Source organism: Poeciliopsis prolifica, unplaced genomic scaffold (genome assembly GCF_027474105.1).
Source record: "Poeciliopsis prolifica strain line A6 unplaced genomic scaffold, Auburn_PproV2 SCAFFOLD051, whole genome shotgun sequence".
Classification (NCBI taxonomy): domain Eukaryota; kingdom Metazoa; phylum Chordata; class Actinopteri; order Cyprinodontiformes; family Poeciliidae; genus Poeciliopsis; species Poeciliopsis prolifica.
This window is the reverse complement of record NW_026562426.1, coordinates 458,958-479,011: the sequence shown is the minus strand read 5'-3', so window position 1 is coordinate 479,011 and position 20,054 is coordinate 458,958. Positions and strand designations below refer to the sequence as shown.

The 20,054-nt window shown below is 38.2% G+C and overlaps 2 protein-coding genes across 5 annotated transcripts in view; both read left to right on the top strand.

The window, feature by feature from the left end:
• Positions 1-243: 243 nt before the first annotated feature.
• LOC129378284 (C-type mannose receptor 2-like) lies at positions 244-7,035 on the top strand. Its single transcript, XM_055058592.1, has 3 exons — positions 244-572; positions 707-1,054; positions 6,836-7,035. Exons 1-3 carry the CDS (start codon positions 317-319, stop codon positions 7,033-7,035), a joined length of 804 nt encoding a protein of 267 aa, XP_054914567.1. The 5' UTR covers positions 244-316.
• Positions 7,036-12,769: 5,734 nt separating this feature from the next.
• Positions 12,770-20,054, top strand: part of LOC129378373 (C-type mannose receptor 2-like) — a 34,312-nt gene continuing 27,027 nt past the window's right edge. For 2 of the 4 annotated variants that reach the window (XM_055058719.1, XM_055058714.1), the window contains exons 1-2: positions 12,770-12,846; positions 13,039-13,113. In XM_055058719.1, the coding sequence (XP_054914694.1) occupies positions 13,080-13,113 (34 nt within the window). In that variant the 5' untranslated portion in view covers positions 12,770-12,846; positions 13,039-13,079. Of the gene's footprint in view, positions 12,847-12,988; positions 13,114-13,328; positions 13,676-20,054 lie in introns of those variants that run through there. The other 2 variants (XM_055058715.1, XM_055058721.1) reach the window with 2 other exon arrangements.

The following is a 20,054-nucleotide window of genomic DNA, read 5'->3' as shown; positions in this document are numbered from 1 at the left end:
GAATCTGTCATCCTCTGTTGGACCTGGCGCAGTCAACTGGTTTTTGGTCATTGTTAAACTCATTGTCTCACCTTACCTTGGCTTTTACAACATTTATCCTCATCACAACTTCATGACATTCTTAAAGTCCACTGACCTGCTTAGTTTTAGGTGAATAATCTTAAATGAATCATCTACAATCAGGAAGGATCAAAGCACATCCTTCCTGTGGTCAGCCTGGCTCTATAAGTTTCACTACATTAATGAGAATAAAACCTGGACTGAAGCTCAGCAGTACTGCAGAGAGAAACACACTGACCTGGTCACAGTGACTAACATGAAGGACATGAAGAGACTCATCAACATCTCAGATGGAGATATAAAGGAAGCTTGGATTGGTCTGTATGATCAAACACATGGTACCAGAACATGGTACTGGTCTCTGCCTGGACTGGAGTTCAATGAAAGTGAGACAAACTGGAGCCCAGGAGAACCGACTGATACAGAATCTGAGGACTGTGTGACTCTTTATCAAAATCTTAAATGGATCGATCAGGGTTGCAAGTGGTCTGGATATTTCCTCTGCTATGATGGTGAGTATAAATATAAACTTGTTAGATTGTCCAATGAAAGTATCTGGATAAAACATTGCCAGTGAGCCTGATTTTATGCTTATCCTGAAAAAGATTTATAAATTATGATGTGCTTTTATCTGTTCACTCCACAGAAACTAATAAAACCCATAAATATCACCTGATTAGAGAGAAGAAGACCTGGCTGGAAGCTCAAAGTTACTGCAGAGAGAAACACACAGACCTGATCAGTGGAATGAAGCAACTACAGGATGAAGAAGTGAAGAAATTGATGAACTCTTCAGATAATAGAGCATACTTTGGTCTGTTCAGAGACTCCTGGAGGTGGTCAGATGGAAGCAGTTTCTCTTTCAGACACTGGAATCTACAGTTTTACAATCAGATAATCAAAAGTGGTCAATGTGCCATGACTGTGTTTGATGATGGAGGCAGATGGAAGAATGAGAACTGTGATGAAAGAAAACCCTTCATCTGTTATGATGGTGAGATGTTTTGACTTACAACAGATAAATTAGGATTTTTTTATGTGTTCATTTAATTCTTTGCATTTTTTTTGTTTTTATGATTTGTGTTATATTTGATGTCAAACTTGTAATTGTTTTTTCTTTGTGTAGGGTTGCAATCAAAAAAATCAAACAAAGTCCAGAAGTTATAGAGCTCTTATTCGTTTATCTTTTTTTTTTTTCCAAAAGCATTTCCATCCAGTTACATCATGACAGGTTCACACACAAGAGGGAGAGAGCCTTCTGATCTAACACACCTGCCTTTTAAAGCATTGGCTCTTCCTTGACTAATTAAGGGGTGGAGTCAACACTTACAAGTGAAAACAACATTTGTACTACACTATATTCCTGGAAAGAAATTTACATTTCAACTAACAACCTTCAAACTAAAACAAAAACAATCTGGGCCCCAAATTAAATCCAAAACACATCTCCCCTCTCTCTCAAACAATAGATTCTGAGGTTGATTGAAAACATCAGGTCCTTGTCAGCACTGCTCATGGGCGCGCTTCCATGGCAACACCTGACCAGGTGACCTCAAAGAGAAGAAAAATGATTAAAACAAAAACACCAAACAAAGCAAGTTGCTTCCTCCAAACAAAATACAGTTAATAAATAAATTGGAATATAGCAGCACAAACACATCACCTTTTAGGGAGGGGTTAATCCCTCACACTTCCCTCCTCTTCAGGAGGCCCGCTGTGATTCCAGCGAGACAAAAAGTCTGCAACTGTGTTCTCTTTTCCTGGAATGTAGCCCATCTTAAATCGGTAAGGTTGAAGAGACAGGAACCATCGTGTTATGCGACTGTTTGTGTCTTTCATGGCTTCCAACCATTTCAGTGCCCGATGGTCAGTCTCCAGGGTGAACTCTCTCCCCAGCAGATAATATCTCAAAGAGTCAATAGTCCATTTAATAGCCAGACACTCCAGTTCCACCGCCGAATATCTGGTCTCTCGTGGAAACAGCTTCCTACTGATGTAGGCGACTGGTTTCTTCTCCACTTCCCCCTGCAAAAGAACCCCACCAATCCCCCTGGCAGATGCATCAGTCTGTACAGTGAAGGGTAAGGTGAAGTTTGGGCTCTGAAGTACAGGTTCTTGACACAGTGCCTGCTTCAAATCCTGGAAAGCCCTCTCCTGCGCTTCTCCCCACACAATTTTTGCTTTTGATGTCGCAGTAAGGTCAGAAAGAGGAGCTGCCCTAGCAGAAAAGTTTCTGATAAAACGCCGATACCAACCTACCAGGCCCAAAAAGGACCTGACTTGTCTCTTAGTTGTTGGTCTTTCTGCTGCTTTAATTGCCTCCACCTTGTCTTTCACTGGCTTTATGACTCCTCCACCCAAGATGTGGCCTAAATATTGAAGCTCCTTCTTTGCCAATGAACATTTCTTGGGATGAATAGTCAAGCCAGCTTGCTTGATGGCCTGTAGCACTCGCCTCAGATGAATCAGATGTTCTTGCCACGAGTTGCTGTAAATGACAATATCGTCAAGGTAAGCTGCAGTAAATGACTCCAGACCAGACAATACCTTATTCATCAGTCTTTGAAAAGTGGCGGGTGCGCCATGAAGTCCAAAAGGCATCTTGGTAAACTGCCATAATCCTTGTGGGGTCCTGAAGGCAGTGAGAGGCTTAGCAGCATCTGTTAGGGGAACCTGCCAGTATCCCTTGCAAAGATCTAAAGTACTTATATATTTAGCCTGGCCAACACATTCAATGAGGTCATCCAACCTTGGTAATGGGTATGCATCAAAGTCTGATTGAGCATTTACCTTTCTAAAGTCAATGCAAAAACGGATGCTTCCATCCTTCTTGATTACCAAAACCACCGGGTTGCTCCATTCACTGGTGGATGGTTCAATCACGCCAAGCTTCAACATGACCTCAATTTCCTCCTTCAACACCGGAGACATCTTCTCTGGGATGTGATACATTCGTTGCCGGATGGGGACACTGGACTTCAGACGAATATCATGTTTCACCAAATCTGTTGAACCTGGTTGTTCTTTGAAGAGATCTGATGGAATAATGGCCTCTAACTCCTGTTGCTGGCTGAGGGTGAGATGAGACAGGTCAAGTGAGTTAACAGAGTCTTTTACAGATGGCAACTCACCCTCATAATCATCTTCCTCTTCCACAGCACGCACAAAGCAATGCTGGGCAAGGGGTGGAGCCCGGGATTTCCACTCCTTAAGCAGATTGATATGAAAAGTTTGCTTTGTGTTCCTTCTCTCAGGCATCTCAATCTCATAGGTGGTAGCACTTAGCTTCTTTAGAACAGTGAATGGCCCCTGCCATTTTGCCAACAGTTTATTCTCAGATGTTGGAAGTAATAAAAGAACCTTCTGACCTGGTTTGAAGGATCTGCATCTGGCCGTTTTATTAGACCAGGTCTGTTGGTGCCGTTGCGCCTTCTCCAGGCGCCTTCTGACGAGCTTGGTTGTCTCCTCCATCTTCTGTCTCATCTTTAGAATGTAGCTGATGACATTGGTTGACTGCCCCTTCTCGCCAACCAGGACTCTTGAAGCACATCCAGAGGACCCCTCAGCTGTCCGCCATAAAGAAGTTCAAATGGCGAAAAGCCAGTGGACGCCTGCGGAACTTCACGATAAGCAAACAGTAGATAGGGTAACCACTTATCCCAGTCTTTGCCATTGACAGAGACAAACTTCTTCAACATGCTCTTTAATGTCCTGTTGTATCGCTCCACCAACCCATCAGTCTGTGGGTGGTAGGGGGTGGTCCGAATACCCTTTATGCCCAACAACCTATAGACCTGCTTAAGATTGTTTGACAAAAAGTTAGTACCTTGATCAGTAAGTACTTCTGATGGAATACCCACCCTAGAAAACAACTGGAGTAAAGCATAGGCTATCTGTTTAGCAGTTATGTCTCTCAGAGGAAAAGCCTCTGGATACCGAGTGCTATAATCACATACAACCAGAATAAACCGATTTCCTGCTTGGGTCCGTTCAAGTGGCCCCACAATGTCCATACCTATCCTGCTAAAAGGAACATCCATAATGGGTAAAGGCTGCAATGGATATTTTGAGACATTCTTGCCTCCCGACCGCTGACACACTGGACACGATTGGCAGAACTCTTTTACTTGATAATAAAGACCTGGCCAATAAAACCTGGCATAAATCCTGTCATAGGTCTTTTTAAAACCCAGATGTCCTGCCCAAGGAACACTATGACCCAAATTTAACACTTGTTCCCTTAGACTTTGTGGAACCACCAGCTTGTCAGAACCTGTCTTCCCCCTTTGAAAGTAGAGCAACCCATCTCTAAGGATATAATCTCCCCCCTCAGGGTGTTTTATCCGTGAAAGGAATTGCTTGATCAAAAAGACCCTTCAGTGATTCATCAGACTGTTGTAATGTCTTGAAGTCAACTTGTGAACCCAAAATGTCCCAGTCAAGATCTGGCAACCAATGAGGTTTGCCTAACCGTGCCTGCCATTTTATGAAGCCTTCTTTGTTGTTTGCTTTTCCTCCCTTTAACCACACTCTCAGAAGGAATATCAAAATTAAAGAAGGGCAGTTCTTTCATAGGTTCAGCTCATCAGTAGTTTCAGAGTTGATTTGCTGGCCTGTTTCAACACCCTCCGGTGTAGCTGCAGATGCCTCCTCCCCAGCTAGTTTAGCTTGTGTTTGTGATCTGGTTACCACATACACCGGCTTACAGGCCTGAATCAGTTCTGGTAAAACTGGAATATCCTGACCCAAAATGACTTTGTAGGCAAGACCTTCCACTACACCAACACTTAAAAGATAAGTTTGGTTTGCCACTTCTAGAAAAACTGCAGCAGTGGGGTATGTGATCTCCATGCACACAGGAAATATCAAGGCCAGGCCCCCCTAGATAGCATTGATTTTTCAGAATAGACGGGTGGACTAAGGTCTGTACACTTCCTGTATCTAAAAGAGCAATGGCTGGCTTTCCATTTACTCTAACCTCCATGACTTGTTTCTTACCCTGAAATTGGTCTTCTACAAACCCTGGCCTCGGAACAGTGCAAAAATATGCTGATTTAGCTTTTATCAACGGGCAGTCAGGTTTATATGACCCTTGACCACAAAAATAGCAGACAATAGGTTTTGTTTCTGATTTGGGCTTAGATGAGAATGTTTCCCCCTTTGTTTCGCTACAGCTGTCATCTGACTTGGACCACCACCCAAACCGAACCCCACAGACTTACCCTGCATTGAGCTGGTCTTATGTTGAAGGTTATATCGGAAGGTTTTTGGTCCCCGCCTTGCAGCCAGGAAGTTTTCAACAAGTTCTGCCGCTTCTTGTGCCGATGCAGGGTTCCTCTCTTTAACCCACACTTTCAACTCTGGTGACAGAGAACTGTAGAACTGTTCCAGAATGAGGATCCCTATCTCATCTTTTCTTTCTTCTGAGGCTGCATCCACTTCAGGTAAAGGTCTTTCAAACGATTGTAAAACTCTCGAGGGGTTTCATTCACACGGACCTCAGGCTCTCTAAATCTTTGTCGATACACTTCTTCATTAATCTCATATTTAGTCAAGATGGCTGCTTTACTTCGTCATAATCACAGGAATCCTCTACAGCCATGGCCACATATGCTGCTCGGGCCCTGCCGGTGAGATGAGGTACCAATCTTATTGCCCAGTCCCTCTCAGGCCACTGGTACGCCGTTGCCAACCTTTCAAAGGTTGTTAGGTATTGTTCAATGTCATCTCCCCTCCTCAAACTTTGGAATATCAGATTGAGTCCATGCTTTTTGTACTGGCTCACCTCTAGATTGATGCCGGGAGTTGGCTCCACATCTGCTTCTGAAGAGGGGCCTGATTGAGCCTCAGCTTCAGTTTCAGTTTTCTGCTGCTTCTCCAGCTCTTCTCTCAAATTGGTCATTTCATCCTGAATCTGGTGCCATCTCTTTTCTTGCTTACATTCCTCTTTGTCCCATCTATCAACAAAGTCACTCTGGAACTGGAGACATCTTTCCAGCATGGCAGCAATGTTGTTCATGTCCACAGATGTTTCATCACTGGAGTGCAAAGTTGACTGACCTGTAGCTCCCTCCTGCTCTGCCTCCTCCACCGGAGCAGCTTCTGCCACTTTGAGGCTCTTCGTCTGCTGCTTTGGACCCATGATTAGCTCTTTTCTGGACCTCAGCGTCGCATCCCACTCCTGACACCAAAATGTAGGGTTGCAATCAAAAAATCAAACAAAGTCCAGAAGTTATAGAGCTCTTATTCGTTTTATCTTTTTTTTTTCCAAAAACATTTCCATCCAGTTACATCATGACAGGTTCACACAAGAGGGAGAGAGCCTTCTGATCTAACACACCTGCCTTTTAAAGCATTGGCTCTTCCTTGACTAATTAAGGGGTGGAGTCAACACTTACAAGTGAAAACAACATTTGTACTACACTATATTCCTGGAAAGAAATTTACATTTCAACTAACAACCTTCAAACTAAAACAAAAACAATCTGGGCCCCAAATTAAATCCAAAAACATCTCCCTCTCTCTCAAACAATAGATTCTGAGGTTGATTGAAAAACATCAGGTCCTTGTCAGCACTGCTCATGGGCGCGCTTCCATGGCAACACCTGACCAGGTGACCTCAAAGAGAAGAAAAATGATTAAAACAACACCAAACAAAGCAAGTTGCTTCCTCCAAACAAAATAGTTAATAAATAAATTGGAATATAGCAGCACAAAAATCACCTTTTAGGGGAGGGGTAAATCCCTCACACTTTGTGCTCGCATTCTGTTACAGATAAAGTGATCCTGATCAAAGAAAATAAAACCTGGCATGAGGCCTTGACCTACTGCAAAGATCATCATGATGACCTGGTCACCATCACCAACATGGATGAACAGATATGGATCCAGGAGAAGTCAGAAGGCATCGAATCCTTTCGTGTGGTTGGGTCTGCGCTTCAACTGCTTGAAGAACGTCTGGTTCTGGGTTTGTAAGGAGATGATCGGCTATAAGAACTCGACCTCGGCAGGATGGATGAACGACTGCAACACGTCTGGAGCCATGCAGGCTGGAGGAGAACACAGATGGTTCCAAAGAAACGACACAGAGGAACTGAACTTCATTTGTTCTAAGGGTTAAAGTTCACTCTGCTCTCTGGTGACATGAGTTTGCATTTTCCAAAGTGAATATTTGTTTATTTGGCTGTATAAACTATTGAAATGTAATTTCAAAGTAGAAACTAATATCATGGCTCCAGGCAGGTGTTGCTGTTTGGCCTGATTGAAGCTGCCATGAGCATCAGGAGGCTTTTTCCCTCTCTCTCCTCAGAACCCGATTTGGTTTGGTTTGTGTCCTATGGTTGTTTTTTTTAGGGTTGTTTTGGCTTTTGCTTAACTTTGATTACTTATATTTTTGCGTTAATCTATTTTGGTTTCTCATTTCAGGTATTCCCTTCTCAGGTTTGATTTCTTTAGCATAATTTAATAAAAATTATTTTCTTAGAAAATCCTTGTGTGTTCTCCTTTAATGTTACCCCAATAAACGAACCCAGTGGACGTAACAATATATTTAGACAGGTGGAAGAAACTCTTCTTAGCAGAAAACTCAGTTGTCGCTCTTTAATGTTCAGACAGTTTGTATTTTGTAAACAGAACAAAACAGGTTTAATATCTAAGGAGAGAAAATAATCCATACAACGATCCAAAGTGTGTAAAGATTTGTAAACCGTAAAAAAAAAAAAGATGTGTAACTCTTTGTACTCTTACATAATTGGTCAAATGCGCACACAATTATTAAGAAATTATGAATACAAAATAAAAGCGCTCGCACACAATTACAATTTCTACAAACATTACATTTCTATATGTCATAGTTTTCGCAAACAAATCCCAAAATCTACATAATTTGAAAATACAAGTATCAAATTCACTCCCTAAAACACAGAAATAGTCGCTGTTAAGTGAACGTCATTTCTCAACAAACACAAAAAAAAGTTAAAAATGAAGATTCACTTTTGTCTCAAAGCTGAACGTTCCTGCCTGGTAGGGGGCGCTCTTGTTGTTTATATTTTCTCTGCAACAGGTGATATCAAATATGGCCAAGATGCTCGACATGTTTTCTAAAGATGCTATAAAATAAGATAACTTTCTGATCAACTTGAATCATTCCACAGAATCGCTCCATCTGGTCCAGAAAACATCTTCCAAAGCCTCCAAATCGCTGTTTTCTCCATGAATGACAGATTTCTGAAAAGTACATCAAAGTCTGTGATTCATGTTGTTTAGCTGCTGCACTAAAACGTGTGATATGTCAACCCGCTGGTGGATTGACCAGGTCTTAAACAGATAAATTAACAATTCAGCTAAACGTAATGTGAAACAAAATTGGCAAATTAAAAACTGGAAAAATAAAAAATAAAATGTGGCGAGTCGCCAGCATCAACATGAATGATCAGAGATGAATCCAGGAGAAAGTTCATAATTAATCAACTGGTCATGTCTGGATTGGACTGCGTTGCACCTGGACTCTACATTTCTCTTACTGGGTCAGTCATGAGGAGGTCAGATAGAAGAAATGGACGGATGGAGGACTGTGACGTGTCTGGAGCCATGGAGACGGGAAGGACACAAGTGGAGGGAAAAAAAATATCTTGACAAATGTTACTTTGTCTGGTCTACAAAAAGTAGAGTAAAATCCATTCTGCTTTTTTTTCTATACTTTTAGGTATATGGCTGAAAGGAAAGGAAAGTAAGTAAAGTAAAAGTATCAACAAAAGTTTTGTTGATACAAAGTAAACAAGAAAACAAAAACAAACCATTATCCTAACACCACTTCCTGTCGTCTTCTTCGTCATTTCTGCCAGTGGCAACATCCGATTGTTGATCATGCGACTCGCATGATGGCAAAAAAAAGTGTTTCCATTGGATTTTCTTTTTATTTTCATATTATATAAACACCACGGCAACCACCAGCAAAAACCTCTCAAGTCAAGCGGGATACATACGCTTCATCATATTTCCTCGTTTTAGCTTTCGGGAGAGTTTTGTTTGTCTCTTTAGCTCCATCTCTCCGCCTGTCTTCTCATCCCTGTTAAATATTTTTTCATGGTGTCACTTGAGGGTTTGCTAAACTTCATGTCTGCACTTCGTGCTCGTAATCTGCGCTGTGTGCAAAGCGCGCATGCTCAGTGCAAACAAAACCCCGACACCACCGAGAGAATGCTCCCTGAGAGCGCCACTGCCCCCTAATGTAGTGGAGGTGCAATTGCACTTTATTCTTGGACAGTAAATAAAAAATCTAAATAAAAAAATAAAAATGCATGTTTCCCGAAATCATATTTACATTTATTTAACTTTTGTCTTTCTAGACTTTAACATCAACACTCTCAATATCTGTAATTGTTCTTTATTTGTTTTCATTATATTTGAATATATGACGTTGAGTTAACCTCTGTATGCATGTTATTTGTTTGAAATAAGGTAAAAAAAAAACAAAACAAAAAAAAAACCCAGATTGTTTTCATTCAAACTTGATGAGTTTACCATTTGTTCTACTGAGGCTGTGACATCAATTTGTGACATCACGCTGCTCTCTATTACATCACAATACTTCAATCTTGAATTTTGGTACGAAACAAACACATTTAGTCAGTGAAGAGCTTCCACAGCAGACTACTTTTGAAACCAACGAATCACAATAAAAATGGATAAAGAGATTTACTTAGAAACGATTTCTGAGATAATTGATTTATCAAATTATTCTCCACTGCTTTCACAAGAAGAAACTGGATAGACAGATTGCGGAATTAGAAAATGAAGTCCTTCAACTAGAGAAGGAATTAGAAATGATGGAACGACAAGATGAGATAAAATTGGAGGCAGAGAGAGAGTCACAGATTGTGATAGAAGATATTTTAAATGGAGTAATGGAGCAAGTGAAGAAAGATAAAGATAAGAAAGACGTACAGGATGTGCTTGACGGTGTGTTGGACAGAGTAATGCAAGTGGAAAAGATAAGGATAAGAAAGAAGTTCAGGATTTGATTGATGGTGTGTTAAACAGAGTAATAGAAGTGGAAAAAGAACATCATAAGAAAGAAGTTCAGGATTTGATTGATGGTGTGTTAAACAGAGTAATAGAAGTGGAAATAGATAAGGATAAGAGAGAATCAAATGCTGTGAACACAGATACAGTAAATGAAGTGGAGGACGAGACAAAAGTGATTACAGAAGAAAAGAAGGAGGGTAGTTTCTTGAAGAAACTCACTATTGGAATTGGTGCGGTGGTAGGGGTAGGATTGGTTGTGGTGGGGGGAATTGCACTGTGGAGAAGGTATGCATCTCGCTCATGAATGGAGCCACCATGAAAAGTTTGACGTGATTCAAGAAATACTAAATGAAGAGAAGTACTTTAGCTTATTAGAGGCAATTGTTGGCTGTCTGGAAACCACAGAGATGACTTCAAATGACTGTTAAACATGTAACCGCCTCTTTAGAGGCGGTTACATGTTTCAATCACAGCCTGTGATTGTTTCATTTCTTTCTCCACTTCCATCACCTTACGTTAGATATGTGCTCTTCAGACACGAAGTCTGAAGAGCACATATCTAACGTAAGGTTAGGTGACAAAAGGGAAGTCCTGGACGAGATACAGGATCTGGGAACAGTGTACCCAGAAGGACGCTCATTGGAGTTTGGCCAGGCAACTGGCACCAGGCTGGGCATTTCCTGGGAACTCCCTGGGACGGGGCCCAACCCTGGGAGCCGTCCCCTGGTCCCTCGGCCGAGATCAGAGAGCGATGTACACTTCCTTTCGTTTTATTCGTCATTTCCACCAGTAGTAACATTTGCTTGTTGATCATGTGACTCGTGTGAAGGGAAAACAGAGTTTTCGTTGCAGTTTTGTGAAATAAACTCATTTTTATTCAGCCCCAAAAAAACCCCCAAAGCAAAACAAAAAAACAAAAACACCAACAAGAAAAACACCTAATCTTAGCACAAAAAACGAACAAAACATTTTCTTCAGTCAGGATAGTTGACTGGACTGTAGTTATCCATAACTGGGTTGGTATTCTGGCAAAATGCCATTTGTTCTATTTGTTAGCGTGCACATTTAGTTAACATATGTATTTATATCAAGTTAACGTTAATTTTGTTGTAAGACAAACTCTTGTTGTTTCTTGCTGGTTCTTACCTGCCTTGGAGTTGGACCAAAGACGTTGGTCAGGGCTCAGCAGGCTTGCATGCTGATTGGACGACACCACTAGTTCCTGCTGGCAGGGGGAATTTGTGTTTTCTTTGTTCAGAAAAGTTGGTAACATTTTATTTGACGGGTTGTGAATAAGACTGTCATAACACCTGCCATGAACATGAATAAGTCTTCATGAATATTTATGATTGTTGTCATAAAGTGTCATTCAGTAAATTATGACACTTTCAATACAAAGTTGATATGATTCAAATGTCGTCGCTATGACAACTTGACAACCAAGAAATCATTATCTGACATAAATTTGTTTCAAAATTAACTTTAAAAATAATGTAGCTTTATGTTATTAAAGCTGAAGTTTAATTAAAGTTATATTTGAGCAGCCAGTTTGCTTTTTTTCAGTACAGTTTTTGTTTCTTTGATCTCTTTTATGAGCTCAGACTATTTTGTCCTTTATAAATCTTTGGATTATTATTATTATCATTATTGATAATTTTCATTAATATTATTATATTATTAATAACAATTATTATTAATAATAATATAATGATTATTAATATTATTTTTATTAATAATAATATTGTTATATTATAATATAATATTATTATTTATAATAATAATTCACAATTATTATTAATAATAATATTAATAATTATCAATAGTAATAATATTATTGTTATTATTATTATTAGCGCCATTGTATTTATTATAATAAGTTTATTGTAATAAACTCATTATTATTAACAATAATTATTACTTATGATTAATTAATCATAATAATTATTATAAATAATATTATTAATAATAATAATAAACTATTTTTCTAACGTCTCCTGAGATGCCTCCTGTTTTTAACTGTGTTCATCACGTTCACCAATGAAAAAAAAAAAAAAAACTGAACTTGGTATAAAAATTTGATGTAAATAAAGATTTTTTTCCAAATTCTGTATAAATGTGTCACTATGACAACATAAACAGAAAACCACAAATTGTTTTGAGGTTTTTTCTGGTGTGGAAGGAAAAAACAGCAGGTTTTATTCCCTGGTTTCCCAGCAGAAAAATGTATTGTGGAAGAATAACAGAGAAAAGAAGAGATGCTGTTTGAGCAACAATCAGTTTATACTGAAAATGTGTTCAGTGTCATGTTAGTCTTCATCAATTTAACATCTGTTTCTCTTGACGCTGCAAGAGAAAATAATCTTTTACTGGAGTTGCTTTCCTCACACATTGATCATTTTGTTCTGAAATCTATAACACATTATTAGAGAGGAAAGCAGAAACTATAAGAGATAAACTACAAACAATGATGTGACAGCTTAGCAAGCAATGGTGAAAAAAGACAGTCTAAGTTTTTCCTGGTTATTTTCCCAGGCTAGATTTTGATGCATGTAATTATTATTTTTACTTCCTCTTCATAGTTTTTAAAGGGTTTTCTTGTGAAACATGTTCCTGCTCTGCTTTGAATATTTAAATATGAAACGGTAAAATTCAGTTCCTATTTAGAGATGTGGGAAAGCAGGATCCCAACAGTTCACCTGGGACAGTTTCAAGAAGAGCATCAAGAGAAGAGAACTCATTCACTGAGAGACCAAAATAAACGTAAGTTTAATAGAAATGTTCTTTTAATTATATTCTTACATTATTTTTATGTCAGCACATTTGAGTTAAGAAAAAGTTACACTGTTTTTTCTGTCGATTCTGTTTCCTGTCTGTCTTGGTCTCTCATGGTTTCTCTGTCCAGTGGAGGGAGAGCTGCAGCTTTTCAGTGTTTCAATGTTCTTCATCCAACAGAGACAAACTGCTGGAGGAAAATAATTCATCTGACAGCAAAGATGCAGTGGAGTCTGATTCTGCTCTTCCTGATGGGTGAGTTGATCTGAAACACAACTAGACTCTCTGGTTTCTGTTATTTTAAAGTGTAATTTAAAAAGCAATTTTCTATTCAATATTTTCACATACCGGTAAAATAAAACTGACAAATTGTAGTAATTGTAATGCATGTGCTGTGTAAACTGCCACTACAAGTTAATTCATACTGTTTATTGCTCTCAGGTCAGTTGCTTCATTGACTGTCAGCTCTATGAGTTTCACTACATTAATGAGAAGAAAACCTGGACTGAAGCTCAGCAGTACTGCAGAGAGAAACACACTGACCTGGTCACAGTGACTAACATGAAGGACATGAAGAGACTCATCAACATGTCAGATGGAGATATAAAGGAAGCTTGGATTGGTCTGTATGATCAAACAAATGGTACCAGAACATGGTACTGGTCTCTGCCTGGACTGGAGTTCAATGAAAGTGAGACAAACTGGAGCCCAGGAGAACCGACTGATACAAAATCTGAGGACTGTGTGACTCTTTATCAAAATCTTAAATGGATCGATCAGGGTTGCAAGTGGTCTCAATATTTCCTCTGCTATGATGGTGAGTATAAATATAAACTTGTTAGATTGTCCAATGAAAGTATCTGGATAAAACATTGCCAGTGAGCCTGATTTTATGCTTATCGTGAAAAAGATTTATAAATTATGATGTGCTTTTATCTGTTCACTCCACAGAAACTAATAAAACCCATAATATCACATGATTTAGAGAGAAGAAGTCCTGGCTGGAAGCTCAAAGTTACTGCAGAGAGAATCACACAGACCTGATCAGTGGAACGAAGCAACTACAGGATGAAGAAGTGAAGAAATTGATGAACTCTTCAGATAATAGAGCATACTTTGGTCTGTTCAGAGACTCCTGGAGGTGGTCAGATGGAAGCAGTTTCTCTTTCAGACACTGGAATCTACAGTTTTACAATCAGATAATCAATAGTGGTCAATGCGCCCTGACTGTGTTTGATGATGGAGGCAGATGGAAGAATGAGAACTGTGATGAAAGAAAACCCTTCATCTGTTATGATGGTGAGATGTTTTGACTTACAACAGATAAATTAGGATTTTTTAATGTGTTCATTTAATTCTTTGCATGTTTTTTTTGTTTTTATGATTTGTGTTATATTTGATGTCAAACTTGTAATTGTTTTTTCTTTGTGCTCGCATTCTGTTACAGATAAAGTGATCCTGATCAAAGAAAATAAAACCTGGCATGAGGCCTTGACCTACTGCAGAGATCATCATGATGACCTGGTCACCATCACCAACATGGATGAACAGATATTGATCCAGGAGAAAGTCAAGAAGGCATCGACTCCTTTCGTCTGGTTGGGTCTGCGCTTCAACTGCTTCAAGAACGTCTGGTTCTGGGTCTGTAAGATGATCGGCTATAAGAACTCGACCTCGGCAGGATGGATGAACGACTGCAACACGTCTGGAGCCATGCAGGCTGGAGGAGAACACAGATGGTTCCAAAGAAACGACACAGAGGAACTGAACTTCATTTGTTCTAAGGGTTAAAGTTCACTCTGCTCTCTGGTGACATGAGTTTGCATTTTCCAAAGTGAATATTGTTTATTTGGCTGTATAAACTATTGAAATGTAATTTTAAAGTAGAAACTAATATCATGGCTCCAGGCAGGTGTTGCTGTTTGGCCTGATTGAAGCTGCCATGAGCATCAGGAGGCTTTTTCCCTCTCTCTCCTCAGAACCCGATTTGGTTTGGTTTGTGTCCTATGGTTTGTTTTTTAGGGTTGTTTTGGCTTTTGCTTAACTTTGATTACTTATATTTTTGCGTTAATCTATTTTGGTTTCTCATTTCAGGTATTCCCTTCTCAGGTTTGATTTCTTTAGCATAATTTAATAAAATTATTTTCTTAGAAAATCCTTGTGTGTTCTCCTTTAATGTTACCCCAATAAACGAACCCAGTGGACGTAACAATATATTTAGACAGGTGGAAGAAACTCTTCTTAGCAGAAAACTCAGTTGTCGCTCTTAACGTTCAGACAGTTTGTATTTTGTAAACAGAACAAAACAGGTTTAATATCTAAGGAGAGAAAATAATCCATACAACGATCCAAAGTGTGTAAAGATTTGTAAACCGTAAAAAAAAAAAAGATGTGTAACTCTTTGTACTCTTACATAATTGGTCAAATGCGCACACAATTATTAAGAAATTATGAATACAAAATAAAAGCGCTCGCACACAATTACAATTTCTACAAACATTACATTTCTATATGTCATAGTTTTCGCAAACAAATCCCAAAATCTACATAATTTGAAAATACAAGTATCAAATTCACTCCCTAAAACACAGAAATAGTCGCTGTTAAGTGAACCTCATTTCTCAACAACAACAAAAAAAAAAGTTAAAAATGAAGATTCACTTTTGTCTCAAAGCTGAACGTTCCTGCCTGGTAGGGGGCGCTCTTGTTGTTTATATTTTCTCTGCAACAGGTGATATCAAATATGGCCAAGATGCTCGACATGTTTTCTAAAGATGCTATAAAATAAGATAACTTTCTGATCAACTTGAATCATTCCACAGAATCGCTCCATGTGGTCCAGAAAACATCTTCCAAAGCCTCCAAATCGCTGTTTTCTCCATGAATGACAGATTTCTGAAAAGTACATCAAAGTCTGTGATTCATGTTGTTTAGCTGCTGCACTAAAACGTGTGATATGTCAACCCGCTGGTGGATTGACCAGGTCTTAAACAGATAAATTAACAATTCAGCTAAACGTAATGTGAAACAAAATTGGCAAATTAAAAACTGGAAAAATAAAATAAAATGTGGCGAGTCGCCAGCATCAACATCAATGATCAGAGATGAATCCAGGAGAAAGTTCATAATTAATCAACTGGTCATGTCTGGATTGGACTGCGTTGCACCTGGACTCTACATTTCTCTTACTGGGTCAGTCATGAGGAGGTCAGATAGGAGAACTGGACGGATGGACGACTGTGATGTGTCTGGAGCCATGGAGACGGGAGGACACAAGTGGAGGGAAAAAAATCTTGACAAATGTTACTTTGTCTGGTCTACAAAAAGTAGAGTAAAATCCATTCTGCTTTTTTTTTCTATACTTTTAGGTATATGGCTGAAAGGAAAGGAAAGTAAGTAAAGTAAAAGTATCAACAAAAGTTTTGTTGATACAAAGTAAACAAGAAAACAAAAACAAACCATTATCCTAACACCACTTCCTGTCGTCTTCTTCGTCATTTCTGCCAGTGGCAACATCCGATTGTTGATCATGCGACTCGCATAATGGCGAAAAAAAGTGTTTCCATTGTTTTTTCTTTTTATTTCCATATTATATAATTACCACGGCAACCACCAGCAAAAACCTCTCAAGTCAAGCGGGATACATACGCTTCATCATATTTCCTCGTTTTAGCTTTCGGGAGAGTTTTGTTTGTCTCTTTAGCTCCATCTCTCCGCCTGTCTTCTCATCCCTGTTAAATATTTTTTATGGTGTCACTTGAGGGTTTGCTAAACTCCGTGTCATGCTCGTAATCTGCGCTGTGTGCAAAGCGCGCATGATCAGTGCAAACAAAACCCCGACACCACAAAGCGAATGCTCCCTGCACACACTCTGCCAATGAGAGCACCACTGCCCCCTAATGTAGTGGAGGTGCAATTGCACTTTATTCTTGGACAGTAAATAAAAAATCTAAATAAAAAAATAAAAATGCATGTTTCCCGAAATCATATTTACATTTATTTAACTTTTGTCTTTCTAGACTTTAACATCAACACCCTCAATATCTGTAATTGTTCTTTATTTGTTTTTTTTATTATATTTGAATATATGACGTTGAGTTAACCTCTGTATGCATGTTATTTGTTTGAAATAAGGTAAAAAAAAAACAAAACAAAAAAAAAACCCAGATTGTTTTCATTCAAACTTGATGAGTTTGCCATTTGTTCTACTGAGGCTGTGACATCAATTTGTGACATCACGCTGCTCTCTATTACATCACAATACTTCAATCTTGAATTTTGGTACGAAACAGACACATTTAGTCAGTGAAGAGCTTCCACAGCAGACTACTTTTGAAACCAACGAATCACAATAAAAATGGATAAAGAGATTTACTTAGAAACGATTTCTGAGATGATTGATTTATCAAATTATTCTCCACTGCTTTCACAAGAAGAACTGGAAAGACAGATTGCGGAATTAGAAAATGAAGTCCTTCAACTAGAAAAGGAATTAGAAATGATGGAACGACAAGATGAGATAAAATTGGAGGCAGAGAGAGAGTCACAGATTGTGATAGAAGATATTTTAAATGGAGTAATGGAGCAAGTGAAGAAAGATAAAGATAAGAAAGACGTACAGGATGTGCTTGACGGTGTGTTGGACAGAGTAATGCAAGTGGAAAAAGAAAAGGATAAGAAAGAAGTTCAGGATTTGATTGATTGTGTGTTGAACAGAGTAATAGAAGTGGAAATAGATAAGGATAAGAGAGAATCAAATGCTGTGAACACAGATACAGTAAATGAAGTGGAGGACGAGACAAAAGTGATTACAGAAGAAAAGAAGGAGGGTAGTTTTCTTGAAGAAACTCACTATTGGAATTGGTGCGGTGGTAGGGGTAGGATTGGTTGTGGTGGGGGGAATTGCACTGTGGAGAAGGTATGCATCTCGCTCATGAATGGAGCCACCATGAAAAGTTTGACGTGATTCAAGAAATACTAAATGAAGAGAGGTACTTTAGCTTATTAGAGGCAATTGTTGGCTGTCTGGAAACCACAGAGATGACTTCAAATGACTGTTAAACATGTAACCGCCTCTTTAGAGGCGGTTACATGTTTCAATCACAGCCTGTGATTGTTTCATTTCTTTCTCCACTTCCATCACCTTACGTTAGATATGTGCTCTTCAGACACGAAGTCTGAAGAGCACATATCTAACGTAAGGTTAGGTGACAAAAGGGAAGTCCTGGACGAGATACAGGATCTGGGAACAGTGTACCCAGAAGGACGCTCATTGGAGTTTGGCCAGGCAACTGGAACCAGGCTGGCATTTCCTGGGAACTCCCTGGGACGGGCCCAACCCTGGGAGCCGTCCCCTGGTCCCCCGGCCGATCAGAGAGCGATGTACACTTCCTTTCGTTTTATTCATCATTTCCACCAGTGGTAACATTTGCTTGTTGATCATGTGACTCGTGTGAAGGGAAAACAGAGTTTTCGTTGCAGTTTTGTGAAATAAACTCATTTTGATTCAGCCCCAAAAAAACCCCCAAAACAAAACAAAAAAACAAAAACACCAACAAGAAAAACACCTAATCTTAGCACAAAAAACGAACAAAACATTTTCTTCAGTCAGGATAGTTGACTGGACTGTAGTTATCCATAACTGGGTTGGTATTCTGGCAAAATGCCATTTGTTCTATTTGTTAGCGTGCACATTTAGTTAACATATGTATTTATATCAAGTTAACGTTAATTTTGTTGTAAGACAAACTCTTGTTGTTTCTTGCTGGTTCTTACCTGCCTTGGAGTTGCCAGACCAAAGACGTTGGTCAGGGCTCAGCAGGCTTGCATGCTGATTGGACGACACCACTAGTTCCTGCTGGCAGGGGGAATTTGTGTTTTCTTTGTTCAGAAAAGTTGGTAACATTTTATTTGACGGGTTGTGAATAAGACTGTCATAACACCTGCCATGAACATGAATAAGTCTTCATGAATATTTATGATTGTTGTCATAAAGTGTCATTCAGTAAATCATGACACTTTCAATACAAAGATGATATGATTCAAAATGTCTTCGCTATGACAACTTGACAACCAAGAAATCATTATCTGATATAAATTTGTTTCAAAATTAACTTTAAACATAATGCAGCTTTATGTTATTAAAGCTAAAGTTTAATTAAAGTTATATTTGAGCAGCCAGTTTGCTTTTATCAGTACAGTTTTTGTTTCTTTGATCTCTTTTATGAGCTCAGACTATTTTGTCCTTTATAAATCTTTGGATTATTATTATTATCATTATTGATAATTTTCATTAATATTATTATATTATTAATAACAATTATTATTAATAATAATATAATGATTATTAATATTATTTTTATTAATAATAATATTGTTATATTATAATATAATATTATTATTTAATAATAATCCACAATTATTATTAATAATAATATTAATAATTATCAATAGTAATAATATTATTGTTATTATTATTATTAGCGCCATTGTATTTATTATAATAAGTTTATTGTAATAAACTCATTATTATTAACAATAATTATTACTTATGATTAATTAATCATAATAATTATTATAAATAATATATTAATAATAATAATAAACTATTTTTCTAACATCTCCTGAGATGCCTCCTGTTTTTAACTCTGTTCATCACGTTCACCAATGCAAAAAAAAAACTGAACTTGGTATAAAAATTTGATGTAAATAAAGATTTTTTTCCAAATTCTGTATAAATGTGTCACTATGACAACATAAACAGAAAACCACAAAATGTTTTGAGGTTTTTTCTGGTGTGGAAGGAAAAAACACAGCAGGTTTTTATTCCCTGGTTTCCCAGCAGAAAAATGTATTGTGGAAGAATAACAGAGAAAAGAAGAGATGCTGTTTGAGCAACAATCAGTTTATACTGAAAATGTGTTCAGTGTCATGTTAGTCTTCATCAATTTAACATCTGTTTCTCTTGACGCTGCAAGAGAAAATAATCTTTTACTGGAGTTGCTTTCCTCACACATTGATCATTTTGTTCTGAAATCTATAACACATTATTAGAGAGGAAAGCAGAAACTATAAGAGATAAACTACAAACAATGATGTGACAGCTTAGCACGCAATGATGAAAAAAGACAGTCTAAGTTTTTCCTGGTTATTTTCCCAGGCTAGATTTTGATGCATGTAATTATTATTTTTCCTTC